Here is a 17938-nt window from a genome sequence, read left to right on the forward strand (position 1 = left end):
TTGAAATAGCAGCGCATTTGGAAAGCAGTGACCGGATCGGTTCAAGTCAGCATGGATTTATGAAAGGGAAATCATGCTTGATAAATCTTCTAGAATTTTTTGAGGATGTAACTGGTAGAGTGGACAAGGGAGAACCAGTGGATGTGGTGTATTTGGACTTCAAAAGGCTTTTGACAAGGTTTCGCACAAGAGATTGTTGTGCAACATTAAAGCACAGGGTATTGGGGGTAATGTTTGACGTGGATAGAGAACTGGTTGGCAGACAGGAAGCAGAGAGTCGGGATAAACGGGTCCTTTTCACAATGGCAGGCAGTAACTAGTAAGGTGCTGCAGGGCTCAGTGCTGGGACCCCAGCTATTTACAATATACATCAATGATTTAGATGAAGGAATTGAGTGTAACATCTCCAAGTTTGCAGATGACATTAAGCTGGGTGGTGGTGTGAGCTGCAGGGTGACTTGGACAGGTTAGGTGAGTGGGCAAATGCATGGCAGATGCAGTATAATATGGATAAGTGTGAGGTTATCCACTTTGGTGGCAAAAACATGAAGGCAGAATATTATCTGAATGGCGGCAGATTAGGAAAAGGGGAGGTGCAACGAGACCTGTGTGTCATGGTACATCAGTCATTGAAAGTTGGCATGCAGGTACAGCAGGCGGTAAAGAAGGCAAATGGCATGTTGGCCTTCATAGCTAGGGAATTTGAGTATAGGAGCAGGGAGGTCTTAATGCAGTTGTACAGGGCCTTGGTGAGGCCTCACCTGGAATATTGTGTTCAGTTTTGGTCTCCTAATCTGAGGAAGGACGTTCTTGCTATTGAGGGATTGCAGCAAAGGTTCACCAGACTGATTCCCAGGATGACAGGACTGACATATGAGGAGAGACTGGATCAACTGGGCCTGTATTCACTGGAGTTTAGAAGAATGAGAGGGGATCTCATAGAATCATATAAAATACTGACGGGACTGGACAGGTTAGATTCAGGAAGAATGTTCCTGATGTTGGGGAAGTCCAGAACCAGGGGACACAGTCTAAGGATAAGGGTTAAGCCATTTAGGACTGAGATGAGGAGAAACTTCTTCACTCAGAGAGTTGTTAACCTGTGGAATTCTCTACCGCAGAGAGTTGTTGATGCCAGTTCGTTGGATATATTCAAGAGGGAGTTAGATATGGCCCTTATGGCTAAAGGGATCAAGGGGTATGGAGAGAAAGCAGGAAAGGGGTACTGAGGTGAATGATTAGCCATGATCTTATTGAATGGTGGTGCAGGCTCGAAGGGCCGCATGGCCCACTCCTGCACCTATGTTTTTATGTTTCTGTGTTGCAGTTGCTAGAATAATTTTCCCATGAAAAGAACTGTGAATTTGCTGCCCTGTTCTGGATATACTCCCCATTTGGCACTCTAGTCTGTTGACCTCAGTCAATTGAGTTGTGTTAATTTTCAACCAAGATCCTGGACAACTACTGTGTGGGAAGTGAGGTTTGAATTATGGTGCTGGCTGGGGAGGAAAGGGGAGAACATAAGGGCATTGCTAAATTGCCAAGTCCCTTCACCCCAGCTTGAGTCATTTAGTCTTTTGGCCAGATGTGTAACAGATGTGCTGGTTGTGGGGTATTGTATGATCTCAAGACATTGGAAAGAAGACTGAAGGAAGGTATTTGTATGTATGTGTGTGTGCGTGCATGTGCGCGTATGCTGCTTTTTAACGCAATTGATTAGAATTAAATTCCTGTTCCAGATATAACATTAATCTACATTTTCCTTTCTGCTACAGTTGTATCTGTCCTGTCTGAGGAGGATCTGGGATTTACTGGTCGCCGGTTTAACTCAAAGATGCAGGTCTACTCTGGATCAAAGACTGCCTACCTCCCAAAGATGATGTCGCTCTATGAACAGTGTATTCGAGTTCTACAAAATAATGTGGATTGTAAGTCAAAAATGATCATCAGAGATGTGCACATGCTGAAGTATGCGAAATACCTTGGGACTGAGGGTTTATTCCTAATGAGAGAGTAGTTCTATGTTGGGTTCCAGGGTTGCTTGACACTCCACTTTAATACAACAATTGGATTTGGACATTTCTTATCTGGACTGTAAGTCGAGTACTGCCTGTAGCAAGTTGCCAAGTTGTAGGTTAATTTCCCTCCCCTTCATGGGAAGCACCTGATTTCTGCTTGGTGACACTACAACGTGCTGTGGAGGTTTGAAAATCTTTGACACTACTCCATGATGCCATACATTGGTGCTCCATCCCATTGTGCCTCCCAACAGCCAAATGTAGAGACGTCCACACTGCAGACCACCCTGCCTTCTTATTGAGAGGTAATTAAGTATTACAGCTATGGAGTAACATTAAATGTCAGTGGGCTTTTTTGTGACCAGTGATTTTCTTCCCACCTCTCCTGTAGGCTTTGACTCCTTGCTGTGGTATGGCTCCACAGGTGCTGGGATTTCTAGTTCCTCACCCAAATGGACATTATTAATGTGTAAACCTTGATGGTGAATGTTGGCAAGCTACTTGACACAGGGGACAGCAGATGTCCAGACTTCATTAGTGCATCCCAGATGGTCATGTATTTGAATTCCAGCCTCAAGTGACCTATTCCTTCCTTCCCCTTTACTCTGTCCTCTCCTGAAGGTGGTGACTTGTGTTGGGGTGTGGCTCCCTTGATTTGATTTTTGAATTTACGTGGTCTCAATCAGCAAATTTTGCCAGGGTTGGCTGGATAGCGTACTGGTTGTATACCCCATTGGTGGGAAAGAAGGGAAATTATAGTGCTGTTTCTGTACGTACAAATCTGCAGCTGATTGTAGAGCCAGTGACTTCAACTGTGGTTATATCTGAGGCCAAAACTTCCTGAACTCCTTGGAAGGGAGCCTGAAGAGTTTAAAATCAATTGTATATCTGGGGTTGAAGGAGGCAGAAATGTAGAATCATGGTGTCTACTGACTTGCTGCACAAACATTGGTCAACGTGTAATATTGTCCCCATGGTCTAATGCTTCAGTACAGCTAAACGACAACCCCTCCGCACACTTTCATTATGAATTCTCTGTGGATTGCAGGACATAAACTATTTACAGAGAGTTAGAAAGCAGATTTTATCAATCAATACAGCAAGACATGCCTGTTACTCAATATTAACAAAACAATTCACATTAAATAACCGTCGTGACTGCTGCCAACTGGTGCAGAAGCGTTTTGTGCATGTGCGATCATGGCTCGTTACTGGAGCGGGCTTCTTAATGAATTGGTTGGGGGTAGGAAGGTCAGGATCGTTTGGGGGATGGGGTTGTCCAGGGCTGTGGATTGGAGGCAGATGGGGTAGTGTGTGTGGGGTGGGGTGGGGGGGAGGGTGGTGAGGATTGGGGTGGGGGGGGGGCAGGGATTGGAAGATCGGAGGACGGTTTGGGGGGCTCATAAGTCCGAGGAAGGGTTTTTGTTTAATCTATATAATGACTCAAAAGACTTGTTACTGTAAACTCACTCAGGTGTAAACCGGTCCACTTTATTCGCGCCCAAAGTGACTACAAGACATGGTACCAGCACTTATATACCAGGGTCCGCACACATGCGCGTTCAGCCGGATGACCTCTGACAGTGGCGCCCCTGATGTCTAGTGACCCCAAGCATCAATACATGACAACATCCCCCTTCAAGATCTTGGTATCAGTCTCTTTACAAATTAAGACAGTCCGGGCTTTCCGCTCACGAGTTGATCGTCTCAGTTCAACTCCAGTTCTGGGCAAGCATTCTGAGTCAGTAATGACTGGAGGCTGAGTAGCTGATCTGATGGGAGTGGTAATGACCATGTCAGGTCAGCTACTAATGAAAGTCCAGGTTTGGTAATGACAGCAAAGTCCTCTGATGAATGACCATTGGTTGGTTGGTCACTGATGGCATCTTCCCCAAGCGGTTCCAGTTCATCCGTGTGCCGCAGTTTCACTTGATCAACACGTTTGTCCATTCTTGAGCATGATAATAAACACTGTTGCCCTCCTTGGCTGTGACAGTACTGGGGATCCACTTTGGACCTTGACCATACTTCAATACATAAACTGGATCATTGACAGAAATATCACGTGACACAGCAGCACAATCATGGTACAGTTGTTGACTTTGACATCTGTTTTCAACACGATCATTCAAATCAGGATGAACAAGAGAGAGCTTGGTCTTAAGACTTCTCCATCAGTAGTTCAGCAGGGGAGACCCTGGTAAGCGTGTGAAGTATTGTCCTGTAACTAAGCAATATACGTGACAAATGAGTCTGCAGTGAACCCTGAGTTACACGTTTCATGCTCTGCTTGATCGTTTGAACAGCTCGCTCTGCTTGACCATTAGAAGCAGGTTTGAATGGGGCTGACCTCACATGTTTAATACCATTGAGTTTCATGAACTCTTGAAACTCCAGACTTGTGAAGCAAGATCCGTTGTCGCTCACAACAACGTCAGGCAAACTGTGAGTAGCAAACATGAAACGAAGGCTCTCAATGGTAGCTGTGGATGTACTGGATGATATGATAATACACTCTGTCCACTTTGAATATGCATCCACCACAACAAAAAAACATCTTTCCCAGGAAAGGGCCTGCAAAATCGATGTGTATCCTCGACTATGGTTTAGATGGCCACGACCAAAGACTCAGCGGAGATTCCGCTGATACTTTACTTAGCTGCATGCAAGTATTGCACTGATGCACACATGATTCCAGATCAGAGGTCAATTCCAGGCCACCAAACATTAGCCCCGGCAATGGCTTTCATCATGACAATGCCAGGATGAGTGCTTTGTAGTTCACGTACAAATTTTCCTCTGCCTTTCTTGGGCATAACATGATTGCCCCACAGTAGACAATCTGACTGAATGGACAGTTCATCTTTGCAATGGTTGTAAGGTTTGGTCTCATCACACATCTCCATGGGAATTGTAGACCAATCACCACTGAGGACACCACGTTTTACAACCAATAAAATAGGGTCATGGCTGATCCAGATCTTAACTTGTTGAGCAGTGACAGGGGTAACATCACTCTCAAAAGCCTCCATTACTAACAGTAGATTTGCAGGTTGAGGCGTCTCCATATCTGATGTGGGCAAAGGCACAATTCTCAGTGCCCAGTCTGTGACGAATAACATAATCATAGGCAGACAGCACCAACGCCCACCTCTGAATACGGGACGATGTATTGGTATTAATACCTTTGTTTTCTGAAAACAATGAAATGAGTGGCTTGTGATCCATTTCAAGTTCAAAGCGAAGACCAAAGAGGTACTGATGCATTTTTTTTTTTTAACCCCATCACACAGGCCAAAGCTTTTTCTACCATGCTGTAAGCTCTTTCCGCTTTTGACAAACTTCTCAAAGCATACGCAACAGGTTGTAGTTTACCTGACTCATTTGCTTGTTGGAGTACACAGCCAACCCCATATGATGAAGCATCATAGGCCAATACAAGACACTTTCACGGATCATAGTGAATCAGCAGCTTGTTTGAACAGAGCAGATTCTTAGCTTTCTCAAAAGCTCTATCTTGAGATACACCCCAGACCCAGTTGTCGCCTTTTCTGAGCACTATGTGCAGTGGTTCTAGTAAAGTGCTCAATCCGAGTAAAAAAATGACCGAAATAGTTGAGTAGCCCAAGCAATGAACGCAGCTCCGTCACATTCTGAGGCCTGGGTGCATTTTTGATGACCTTGGTTTTCGAATCCGTTGGCCTGATGGCATCAGCAGCAATCTTCCTCCCCAGGAATTCAACTTCAGGTACCATGAAAACACACTTTGAACGTTTCAGCCTGAGTCCCACTTTGTCCAGTCGATTGTAGAACTTCCTCAAGGTTGTTCAGATGATCAGTGTCGCGAACTGTGACCAGAATGTCACCTTGAAACACGACAGTTCTAGGGACGGACTTTAGTAGACTTTCCATATTCCTCTGAAACATGGCTGCAGCCGACCGAATTCCAAAAGGACACCTGTTGTAGACAAACAGTCCTTTATGGGTGTTCATGCAGGTAAGTTTCTTCGACGTGTCGACAAGCTCCTGTCATATCATCATAGGCGGTCCCTCAAATGAGGATGACTTGCTTCCACAAGAGTTCACAGATGTTTCAATGAAGGACCCGATGTTCCAGTCCTGAACTCCAATTGAAGGGTGGAAGATGCCTGTGTGTGGATTTTTTTTAACGTGTGGTGACCGATGCACATCAGCCACCACACTGGCTTGACCGAGCTAGGCCTTTATCCAGTGACAAGGGTTAACCAGGACGACTGGAGACCTGCTCTGCTGCATGGACCATCATATAGGCCAATGTCCGATCCAGTTTAGTGAACGACTTTCCACCAGCTAGCATGGCAAACGGGTCATCAGCACTCGGTAACAGATACTGATCCTGTTTCGAAAATCAGTTAACCGTAACCATGTAGTCTCCACAAATCCTGACAATACCATCACTCTTCAACACAGGAACAATAGGACTGGCCCACTCGTTAAACTCGACCGGTGATATGACCCCTGTCAAGCTCAATTTCAACCTTCTCCCTCATCATATAGGGAACAGACCGAGCTTTATGAAAGACGGGCCTTGCATAAGAATCCAGATGAATCTGCACCTTGGCTTCCATAAAATTTCCAGTGCCTGGTTCAAACAAAGAAGGAAACTTCTTCAACACTTGAGCACACGAAGTGTCATCCACCGATGACGACGCTTTGATATCGTTCCAATTCATCTTGATTTTCTCGAGCCAATTCCTGCTGAACAGCGTTGGACCATTGCCTGGGACGATCCATAACGGAAGATCATGAACCACACCATCACATGACAACTTGATGACTGCACTGCCAATCACCGGTATGAGTTCCTTAGTGTAAGTACGCAACTTGGCATTGACTGGACTCAGCTTGGGCATCACCGCCTCAGTGTCCCACAACTTGTCGAATGTCCTTTGGCTCATTATTGACTGACTCACGCCCGTGTCCAGCTCCATCGATACCAGCACGCCATTCAGTTTCACATTAACCATTATCGGCTGGCTCTTTCTCAAGAACAACTACAAACCATACACTTCCTCCTTGGGTTGTGCATCCGGGCTAGCACTAGACTGGTCATCACCAATGTGATGAGCGGCAGCACGCTCGCTCAGTTGTGGGCACATTCTTTGAAGATGCCCCACTTTGGAACAGCCGTTACAGATGTACTGTCTAAACCGACACTGATGAGGCCAATGATTGCCCCCACAATGCCATCAAGGTGAAATAGGATTCGTACCATTTGGCGGACTTTGAGCAGCTACAAGTTTCACGTAAGCAGTCAAGGAGGCCTTGCCATAAGCAGCTCTGCCAGATGACCACACAATCTTGTTTACAGTACTTGCCGTGGAGCTCCGACTTTTCGATGATACCTGCCTCAAATTATCATCAGTCATCATGCATGCCTGGGCAGTCGCAATGGCCTTGCTCAAATCCAGCGTCCCTGCAGCCAATAACTTCCGGAGAATCACATCATGGTTGATGCCTATCACGAAGCAATCTCACAGCATGTCTTCCAACACTGTCCTGAACTTACACGGCTCAGCAAGACGTCGCAGGTCAGCAACTAATCCCTACACATCCTGGCCCTCGGCACGAACATGTGTGTAGAAGCGATAGCGTGATATGATGATCCCTTCATTTGGCTTGAGATGGTCACGCAGCAAAGCGCACATATCCCCGTTGGACGTGCAGGCGAGAGCAGATTCTTGATGAGGCCATATATTCTTGAACCACAAACAGTGAGGAAAACCGCCCGGCGCCTAACTGCGTCGTCGTCTCCCACCACGTTGTTGGCCACGAAATACTGATCCAGGTGGCCGATTAAAATCTGCCAAATCCTCGCCATCTACGAATCTCTCCAGAATTCCAATAGTGCCCATTGTGCATGCGAAGGTTCTTAAGTTACTTCGTCGCCAAATAGTATGTATATAATGACTCAAAAGACTTGTTACTGTAAACTCACTCGGGTGTCAACCTGGTCCACTTTATTCGCGCCGAAAGTGACTAAAAGACATGGTACCAGCACTTATATACCAGGGCCCGCACACACACGCGTACAGCCCGATGACCTGACAGTGCCGCCCCCTGGTGTCTAGTGACCCCAAGCATCAATACATGACCAGGTTGGTCGGAACCCTTGAGATCGGATGCCTCGGAGTGGGAGTGGGGAGGGGGGGAGATTGGAAAGGTTAGGGGAGGTTGTGCGGAGATTGGAAAGGTTGGGGAGGTGGGGTCCGATCACTGGGTTGGCGAGGCAGGTTTGCTCGATCCAGCAGATAAGTAGAAATCACTTGCCCCCTGGATCCAGCAGTCGTTTCCTTCCTTTTAGCTGCCAAGATCCCCGAGACCTGGGAAACCTGACCGCCCAGAGTTGAATTTGAAATGGAGATTCAAAATGAGGCACGCAGCCTCATTATAATATCCCAACCCGCCTCCTGGGAGTGGGTTGGCCGCTTGTTCCGCCTCCGTTAAAACCAGTAGTGGGTGAGTTGGAGGCCAGTTGGGGTCGGATTCAGATTTCTACCACTTTAACCGTCCACTTGATCCATTAAAATTCCCCCTGTTGGGTCCTGCTGCGATAAGGTTCCATGGGTAATGGTTATCCTCCAGTGCCTTGTCTGAATGAATGTGAACACTTGTGAACCTAGAGTAGTGGCAGGCTTTTTGACCATGGAGGGGCATCACAACCGGGTCTAATCCAGTCATCACCCAACATCTGTGCAAATGCACCTTTCAGCAGGGGTCACTGGATAATGATCAGTAGTGAAAAACCTGTCTTGATTTTTTTTTCACCTTCAGCTGGTTCTGGGGCAAATTGCAGCCATCAGGGAAACGGTTTGGCACAACTTTGTAACCCTTCGTGATCCATACCATTTTGCAATATTATTGCCAGGAAATTCCTCGGAGTTGCTCCTCTTCAGATGGTGTTACTTCAAAAAGGTCCCGTATGTACTGTTTTGTGGTATTTGTTTGTATTTTTTTTCCTCGGTATCTACTGTGCTTTCTTGCAGCTATTCATGAAGTCGGAGGAGTGCCATTTGAGATCTTGGAGCCTGTGCTGATGCGGTGTACCCCTGAACAGCTGTATCGGATTGAGGACTGCAATCCGGTAAGCCTGTGTTCTGAGTCCTAAAATGGAAGTTAACAGGAAAGTACAGGAGCTGCTCATTGTGCTGCTCACTATTTGTCTCCTTTACTAATAGAAAAACCAAGTTACCACCTCCTCTACACTGCAGTCCTAACTTTATTTATTTATATAGTTTCCCAAAGGGAATACTGAGGGTCTGATTTACTAAAGTGTAGACGATGGATCTTAATGGTACAAATGACTGCTTTCCATGATACAACCAGACTTTTCAATCCTTTTTTCTTTGCATTTTAAAAGCTGTTTTTTAAGTGATTGTGGGGAGAAATGGATTGAGAAACATTAAGCAACTGGTAAGAGATGTGGAGAAACACGCTGTTTTTCTAATGGCCTGGCAAGATCAGAAACCCACCATGAGAGGACCTCTGTGATAACACTTTTTTTGTACAGTCTTTGTCATGCCATTATTGACTTGAAAGAAAAGACATGCATTTATATAGTGCCTTTCACAACCTCAGCACATCCCAAAGCACTTCACAGCCAATGAAGAGATAATCAAGGGGCTAGAGGGAGGAGGGAACTTAAAACAATTACTATCACTAAAGAAAAAGTACTCGGTAAAATAATGGGACTAAAGATGGACAAGTCCCCTCGGGCTGATGGCCAGCATCCTCGTGTCTTAAAAGAAGTGGCTGCAGAGATAATGGATACATTGGTTGCAATCTACCAAAATTCTCTGGAGTCTGGAGAGGTCCCAGCAGATTGGAAAACTGCTCATGTAATGCCCCTATTTTTTTTTTTAAAAGGAGGGAAACAGAAAACAGGAAACTATAGATCAGTTAGCCTAACATCTGTCATTGGGAAAATGCTGGAGTCCATTATTAAGGAAGTAGTAGCAGCACATCTTGATAAGGTGCGCCGACTTTCTGGAAGAAAAAGGACGCCGAAAACTTACCTTGTGATTCTGCGAGTTCTTCAGGATGTCTTCGTGCTCGGCGTGGCGCAGCACAAGGGGTCGGTGGTGGAAACAGGTCCTGGACCTCTGCACATGCGTGCTAGAGTGTGCGTGCATATGCAGTAGCTCCAGGCCCCCGAGGCTGTGTGGGAGGGGCCCGAAGCACGCCGCCTTAGCCCTGGCCAAATGGGCTCACTGGGGCGGCGAAGATCGGACTCTGGCTTCCCTCCTCTTCAGCTTCAGGTCCCGCTCCAGCCCCCCGCCCTCCTCTTCTCTCCCCACCCCTCGCTGTCAGAAACAGAGTGGCACTGACCGAGAGAGAGAGAGAGAGAGACACTTTGGGGGCCCTGTCCCAGCACACTGTTGGAGGGCTCCCGGTGCGGCAGTCAGTGAGTAGAAACGTAATTTTTTATTTATTGATTTAAAAAAACATTTTTTTGGATTGATTTATTGATTTATTTATCATTTATTATTGATGGCTCTTTATTTGTAAAAGTGAAGTGTTTAATGTTTGTAAACTTCCCACTCCCCCCCCCCCCCCCCCCCCCCCCCCCCATCTCTCGTTCCCTACGCCTGATTTCTAAGTGCAGGCAAGGTTTTTCTGAGCGTACAAAAATCTACACTTACTCCATTCTAAGTTAGTTTGGAGTAAGTTTTCGCTGCCTAAACTTGCAAAACAGGCGTAAGTGTCTGGATACACCCCCTTTTTGATAAAAATCTGTTCTAAAATGGAACTATTCTAACTCACTAGAACTGGAGCAAACTAAATGTCGAGAATTACAATTTCTAAGATGCTCCATTCTAAACTAGTTGCTCCAAAAAAATAGGAGCAACTCAGGCCGAAACTTGAGCCCATGGTTTCAGAATAAGGGGTCACCCATTTAGAACTAAGATGAGGAGGAATTTCTTCTCTGTGGGTCGTAAATCTGTGGAATTCTCTACCCCAGAGAGCTGTGGAAGCTGAGTCATTGAATATATTTGAGGTGGAGATAGATTTTTGAATGATAAGGGAGTGAACGGTTATGGGGAGTGAGCAGGGAAGTGGAGCTGAGCCTAAATCAGATTAGCCATGATCTTATTAAATGGCGGAGCACGCTCGAGGGACCAAATGGCCTACTGCTGCTCCTATTTCTTATGTTTTGAAGTGTAGTCACTGTTGTAATGTAAGGAATGCGGCACCAATTTGTCCACAGCATCTTCCTACAAAGAGCAGCGAGATAAACGACCAGATATTCAGATTTAGTGATGGTTGAGGGATGAATATTGGCCAGGACACCAGAAGATAGAAACATAGAAATTTACAGCGCAGAAGGAGGCCATTTCGGCCCATCGTGTCCGCGCCGGCCGACAGAGCCACATGGCCCTCGGTCAGCAGCCTTGAAGATTACATATAAACTATGAACAATGACGGAAAGGCAGGGAGCACCCAGCCCAACCAGTCCGCCTCACAACTGCGACACCCCTTATACTGAAACATTCTACACTCCACCACAACCAGAGCTATGTGATCCCCTGGGAGAGGCAAATTTAAGGAGGAAAAAATTTGGGAAAATTCCTCTCCGACCCATCCAGGTGATCAAAACTAGTCCAGGAGATCATCCTGGTTGTATTCAGTTCCCTGCAGTACTTACCATTTATATTTGCTCCGGCCAACAAAAGGTTATGCAGTCGAATCCCAATTATCAGCTCTCTGTCCGTAACCCTGCAGATTACTGCACTTTAAGTGCCCATCCAACCATCTCTTAAAAGTGGTGAGGGTTTCTGCATCCACCATTCTTCCAGGCAGTGAGTTCCAGATCCCCACAACACACTGCATAAAGAAGCACCCCCTCAAATCCCCTCTAAACCTTCCGCCAACCACCTTCAAGCTATGCCCCCTCGTAATAGACCCCTTCAACAATGGAAATAGGCCCTTGCTATCCACTCTGTCCAGGCCCCTCAATATTTTGTACACCTCAATGAGATTTACTCTGCTCTTCTTTGAACAGCTAATCAACGGCAAAAATCTGCTGGTACATTTTCAAAAGTGAGCTACGGCTGCAGACTAGTATAATTTTAACTGCTGGAGCCACAATTCTGTGCCTCCCTAGTAGGTCACCTGGTTGAGATGGTGATAGCTGTGCTTTACATACTGGATCCCAGATCTGTGCTAAATTAGCTGATGCCACCCAAGGCAGCTGTAGTAACGGGACATTTGGCCTTCGTACCCGTGGGTTAGAGAAGGGAAAATAAGCCAAGCCTCTCAATCCTAAGTGCTAACTGATGCTGGAAGTGGGTCTGAGTGGATGCCAGGTGTGAATAGGATCAAACTTGGGTGTGATTTCCCCTATTGGCCAAATTGTTTGCTCGCACTCACGATCTGGGTTCACAAAGAATAGTCACTTATGTGAGGTACATCCAGAGAACCATAGATTTTTGGAAACTCTAATAGTAGGAATAAAAGGGGGAAGCTTTAGATAAATTAACTATAAATGAAGAAGTCTGATAGAAAGTTGGTGAAACTCAGAAAAATCAACAGGTCTGAAGAAAATTGGAGAGGAAATAGCAGAGGCACTGATCACAAAAATGTAAGCATCTTTGAACATAGTAATTGTGGCAGGAGACTGGAGTGCGACACCTCTGTTTAAAAAGGGGCGAAAAGATAAACTGGGTAACTATAGACGAGTCCGCCTAACATGAGTGGGTAAGCTTCTGGAGGCCATCGTAACGGGGATAAAATTACTACTTAGCAAGATGTGTTCATTTAAGTACAGCCAGCATTGATTTATAAACAGCAAGTTGTGTCTGACAAAGTTAATTAGAATTCTTTTGAGGAAATAACAGAATATTGATCAAGGAGAGGCAATGAATCTTGTGCACATATATACATTTTCAAAAGGATCTTCAAAAGTGTTGCACAGTAGGCTACTTGATAAATAACATGCTATGTAATTGAAATGTGGCAGCATGGACAAGAAGTTGGCTAGAGGACAGAAAACTATCTTCTGTTTGTTTCTTGGACTGGAGGGGCTGTAAACATTGATGTCTTTCAAGAGTCAATGTTGGGGCCATTGCTAATAACCCCTCATGGATTTGGATATAGGGGGCACAGTATCAACATTTATAGAAGACACAAAAATAGGAAGTAGGGCTAACTGAAGAGGATTGTAAACAATATATTTGGGGTATTAATAAAATGGAAATGAATTGTTTTTGCCCAGAGACCAGAGAAACTGGGCTCTTTTCACTGGGACAAAAATTAAGAGCAAGTCTGAAAGGTGTGAGGAATTTTGGTAAGGTAAATGGGCTAAAGCTATTTATATTGGTTGGTGAATCAATAACCAAAGGGAACAAATTTAAATTAGTTTAAAAAAGAATGAAGGAAAAATTTAGGAAATGTTTTTGTATACAGTGGGCTGTTAGAACATAGAGTACCTTCCCTAAAACAGTGGTGGAAACAGAATCCAAAATAGTTTTTAGATGAGAGTGGATAAATATTTGAAAGAGAAAAATGTAAAGATGAGATGGGGAAGGTATGAAATGGTCAGCTCTTTCAGCTGATACAGGTGTGATGGGCCGAATGACCTCTTCCTGTACTGTAAAATTCAACGGCAGGGAGGGGAGAAAATTAGTAGGGGGAAATAAATCTTCATGATGCCTATCCTTGTGGACTATACCATGGCTGACACCAGTTGAATGCATCCACTGGTAAATGATTCCTGTTTACAAGCATCAGTTAATGAGATCAGAACATAGGAACAGGAGTAGGCCATTCAGTCCCTCGAGCCTGCTCTGCTACTTCATTAGATCAAGGCTGATCTCTATCTCAATTCCATTTAGCTGCCTTTGCTCCATATCTCCTGATACATTTGCCGAACAAATCTATCAATCTCAGTCATGTAAACTCCAATTGTCCCCAAATCCACAGCCTTTTGGGGAGAGATCTGTTTGTATTTTGTGTGGTATTTGTATTGCCACAAAACAATCCTCACTTTAAATAAATGATGTTGATGTCTATGCATCATGATTCTTCATGCATTTAGAGCACCTCCACTGGTTTCTCCCTTTCTGAAGCTACTGACTCCTGCTGAGGTGGCATGGCTGCTATCAACTATCTTATAGTAAGGAAAGGGACAAAATAATTTGCTCTTTCAGCTGGCATAGATGTGATGGGCCGAATTACCACCTCTTGTGCTGTAAAATTCAACGGAGGATAGGGGAGAAAATTAACAGAAGGGAAAAAAACCTTCATAATGCCTATCCTTATGGACTATACCATGGCTGACACCAGTTGAACGCATCCACTGATACCAAGCTAAATTTTATCTCCCCACTGGGGGTCTGACTGCAAAATACTAAGCTTGGAGCAACATTCTCCACTTCAACACTCAGAATTGTGCATCCTTTACTGGGGTGATCCACTGCAATTTTTTTAATGGTTCAGATAATTTGGATTATTTTTCCAAACTTTTTTACTGAGGAGCAGAACGAAAATTGCTTAACTGGTCAAAAGATAAGATTTTTTGAAAAATGTGCATTAAATAAAATTAGGGGAGGAGGGGAAAGAAAGAGTGCTATACTGTTGAAAGTACCCATTTGTAGCAACATGGCATTGAGATGTAGTCTAAGTGAGGTAGCAATAATGTTGATAGTTATTGATACGTCCTTACTATACAGTATAAATGCACACGAGGCCCATGCTTGAGAGAAGGTCAGTCTGTGACCTGTCCTTTTTTTCATAGCACTCAAGTACAGGAAGTGGGTGGAGCTTCCCCTTTTATATCTGAAGGTCTAGGTTAGGAGTGTCTCCCACAAGTTCACCACCTAGTGGTCAGTGTTCTCAGTGTACAACTTAGGTCAGATTATACATGGGTTACAATGATAGTTGAATACATGACATCACCTCTCCCCCCCCCCCCCCCCCCAAAGTCTTATTGGGATCACAAGTTGAGTTTCTCTGGTGGTTTATGCTCCCTTGTAGAGCGCCTGAGTTGGAGCTCCGGTTGTTGGGCGCTGGCCTGAGTGTCTGCTGTTTGCGGTGCCTCAGGCCTGTCAGGCCTGTCCGGATTGCCCATAGTGACTGGGCTCTCCTCCCTTTGGTTCCGGTGTTCGGTCACCTGTGGTGGAGTGAACTCTACATCATGTTCTTCCTCTGCTTCTTCTATGGGGTTGCAGAACTTCCTTTTTGTTTGATCCACATGTTTGCGGCAGATTTGTTCATTGGTAAGTTTAACTACCAGAATCCTATTTCCCTCTTTGGCAACCACAGTGCCTGCGAGCCATTTGGGCCCTGCAGCTTAGTTGAGGACAAAAACAGGGTCATTTACATCAATACATCGCAGTCCTGTCATGGTAGTCATATTGTGACTGGCGCCTGCTCTCGACAATTTCTTTCACGGTGGGGTGTATAAGGGATAACCGGGTTTTGAGCGTCCTTTTCATTAGCAGCTCTGCGGGTGGAACCCCTGTGAGCGAGTGTGGTCGGGAACGGTGCCGTTCTAACATGGTTCATTCCATTGCCTGCCATGAAGTCCTGGAATTCAGTGCTTGTGAAGCACGGGCCATTGTCGCTGACCAAGATGTCCGGTAGACCGTGGGCGGCGAACATTGCCTGTAGACTTTCTACCGTGGCAGAGGATGTGCTTGAATTTAAAATGTCACACTCTATCCATTTAGAGTAGGCGTCTACTACAACCAAAAACATTTTCCCCATGAAAGGACCTGCGTAGTCCACATGGATGCGTGACCAAGGCTTGGCGGGCCAGGGGCTAAGGGGGGCTTCCCTGGGCGCATTGCCCAGCTGGGCACACGTGTTGCACCTGTGAACACAAAGTTCCAGATCTGCGTCCATCCCTGGCCACCAAACGTGACCTGGCAATTGCCTTCATCGTGACAATGCCCGGGTGCCCATTGTGAAGTTCTCTGATGAACACCTCTCTGCCCCTCTGGGGCATGACTACGCGGTTTCCCCACAGTAGGCAATCGGCCTGAATCGAGAGTTCATCCTTGCGCCTGTGAAATGGTTTAAATTTCACACGGCATGCCCTGTACGTGGCTGCCCAGTCCCCATTCAGGAAACATTTCTTGACTAGAGACAATAGCGGGTCTCCATTTGTCCAGACTTTAATCTGACGGGCTGTCACGGGTAAGCCTTCGCTTCCGAAAGCTTCAACAGCCATGACCATCTCAGCAGCATGCTTGGTAGCCCCCTCAGTAGTGGTTAATGGGAGCCTGCTGAGTGCATCGGCTCAGTTTTCGGTGCCCGGTCTGTGCCGAATTGTGTAGTCACAGGCGGCTAACGTGAGTGCCCACCTCTGTATGCGGGCCGATGCGTTTGCATTTATGGCCTTGTTGTCGGCCAAAAGGGACGTTAGGGGTTTGTGATCTGTCTCCAGCTCAAATTTCCTGCCAAACAGGTACTGGTGCATTTTCTTTACCGCATATACACATGCTAGCGCCTCCTTTTCTACCATCCCGTAGCCCCTTTCTGCCTGGGACAGACTTCTGGAGGCATAAGCTACCGACTGTAACTGACCCTTGGCATTGACATGCTGCAACACACACCCGACACCATAGGACGACGCATCGCATGTTAACACAAGTTTCTTACATGGGTCATATAGCGTTAACAGATTGTTGGAACTTAAAAAATTGCGTGCTCAATTAAAAGCCCTTTCCTGGCTGTCCCCCCAGACCCATTCGCGACCTTTGCGTAGGAGCACGTGTAGCGGCTCTAGCAGCATGCTCAATTTGGGAAGAAAGTTACCAAAATAGTTCAGGAGCCCCAGGAATGAGCGCAGCTCCGTCGTGTTACGGGGTCTGGGTGCTCTCTGGATCGCTTCCGTCTTGGACGTAGTAGGGCTGATCCCGTCAGCTGCTACCCTCATCCCCAGGAATTCTACCTCTGGAGCTAGGAAGACGCACTTCACCTTTTTCAGTCGCAGCCCTACCCGGTCCAGTCTGCGTAGCACCTCCTCCAGGTTGTGGAGGTGTTCTTCAGTATCGTAACCCGTAATGAGGATGTCGTCCTGAAAAACCACTGTCCCTGGAATCGACTTGAGGAGACTTTCCATATTTCGTTGGAAGATCGCGGCGGCCGAGCGAATCCCGAACGGACATCTGTTGTACTCAAACAACCCCTTGTGTGTCGTGATGGTGGTCAGCTTCTTCGACTCACTCGCCAGCTCCTGGGTCATGTAAGCTGAGGTCAGGTTCAATTTTGAAAAAAGTTTGCCACCGGATAGCGTCGCAAAGAGGTCCTCCGCTCTCTGTAGCGGGTACTGGTCTTGGAGTGACACCCGATTGATGGTGGCCTTGTAATCACCACATATCCATCCGCCTTGAGCACCGGCACAATCGGGCTCGCCCAGTCACTGAATTCAACTGGCAAGATGATGCCTTCTATCTTTTCCCGCATCACGTACGGCACCGCTCTGGCCTTGTGGTGTACTGGCTTGGCGTCCGGGTTTATGTGAATCACTACCTTGGCCCCCATGAAAGTACCAATGCCGGGTTGATCTAATGAGTCAAATTTGTCCAGTATCTGTGAGCATGATACTCGCTCCACAGAGGAAATTGCATTGACATCGCTCCATTTCCAGTTCATGACAGCAAGCCAACTCCTCCCCAGTAGTGTGGGACCGTCCCCTGGGACAATCCAGAGTGGCAGTCTGTTCTCCGAATCTTTGTGGGTCACGACTACCGTGGCGCTGCCTAGCACCGGAATGATCTGCTTTGTGTAAGTCCGTAGCTGTGCGTCAATCGGCGATAATTTTGGCCTCCTGGCCTTGGACGCCCACAACTTTTCGAACTGTTTGATACCCATCAGGGACTGGCTGGCCCCCGTGTCTAGCTCCATTGATACTGGGATGCCATTGAGGAGCACTT

At 46.2% G+C, this 17938-nt stretch overlaps 1 protein-coding gene across 2 annotated transcripts in view; it reads left to right on the forward strand.

The window, feature by feature from the left end:
* The window catches only part of eloa (elongin A), a 78170-nt gene that overhangs the window by 49893 nt on the left and 10339 nt on the right, over window positions 1–17938 (forward strand). For both annotated transcript variants that reach the window (XM_070899146.1, XM_070899147.1), the window contains exons 6-7: window positions 1776–1928; window positions 9044–9141. In XM_070899146.1, the coding sequence (XP_070755247.1) occupies window positions 1776–1928; window positions 9044–9141 (251 nt within the window). The remainder of the gene's footprint in view (window positions 1–1775; window positions 1929–9043; window positions 9142–17938) is intronic.

Source organism: Pristiophorus japonicus, chromosome 14, assembly GCF_044704955.1.
Source record: "Pristiophorus japonicus isolate sPriJap1 chromosome 14, sPriJap1.hap1, whole genome shotgun sequence".
Lineage (NCBI taxonomy): Eukaryota > Metazoa > Chordata > Chondrichthyes > Pristiophoridae > Pristiophorus > Pristiophorus japonicus.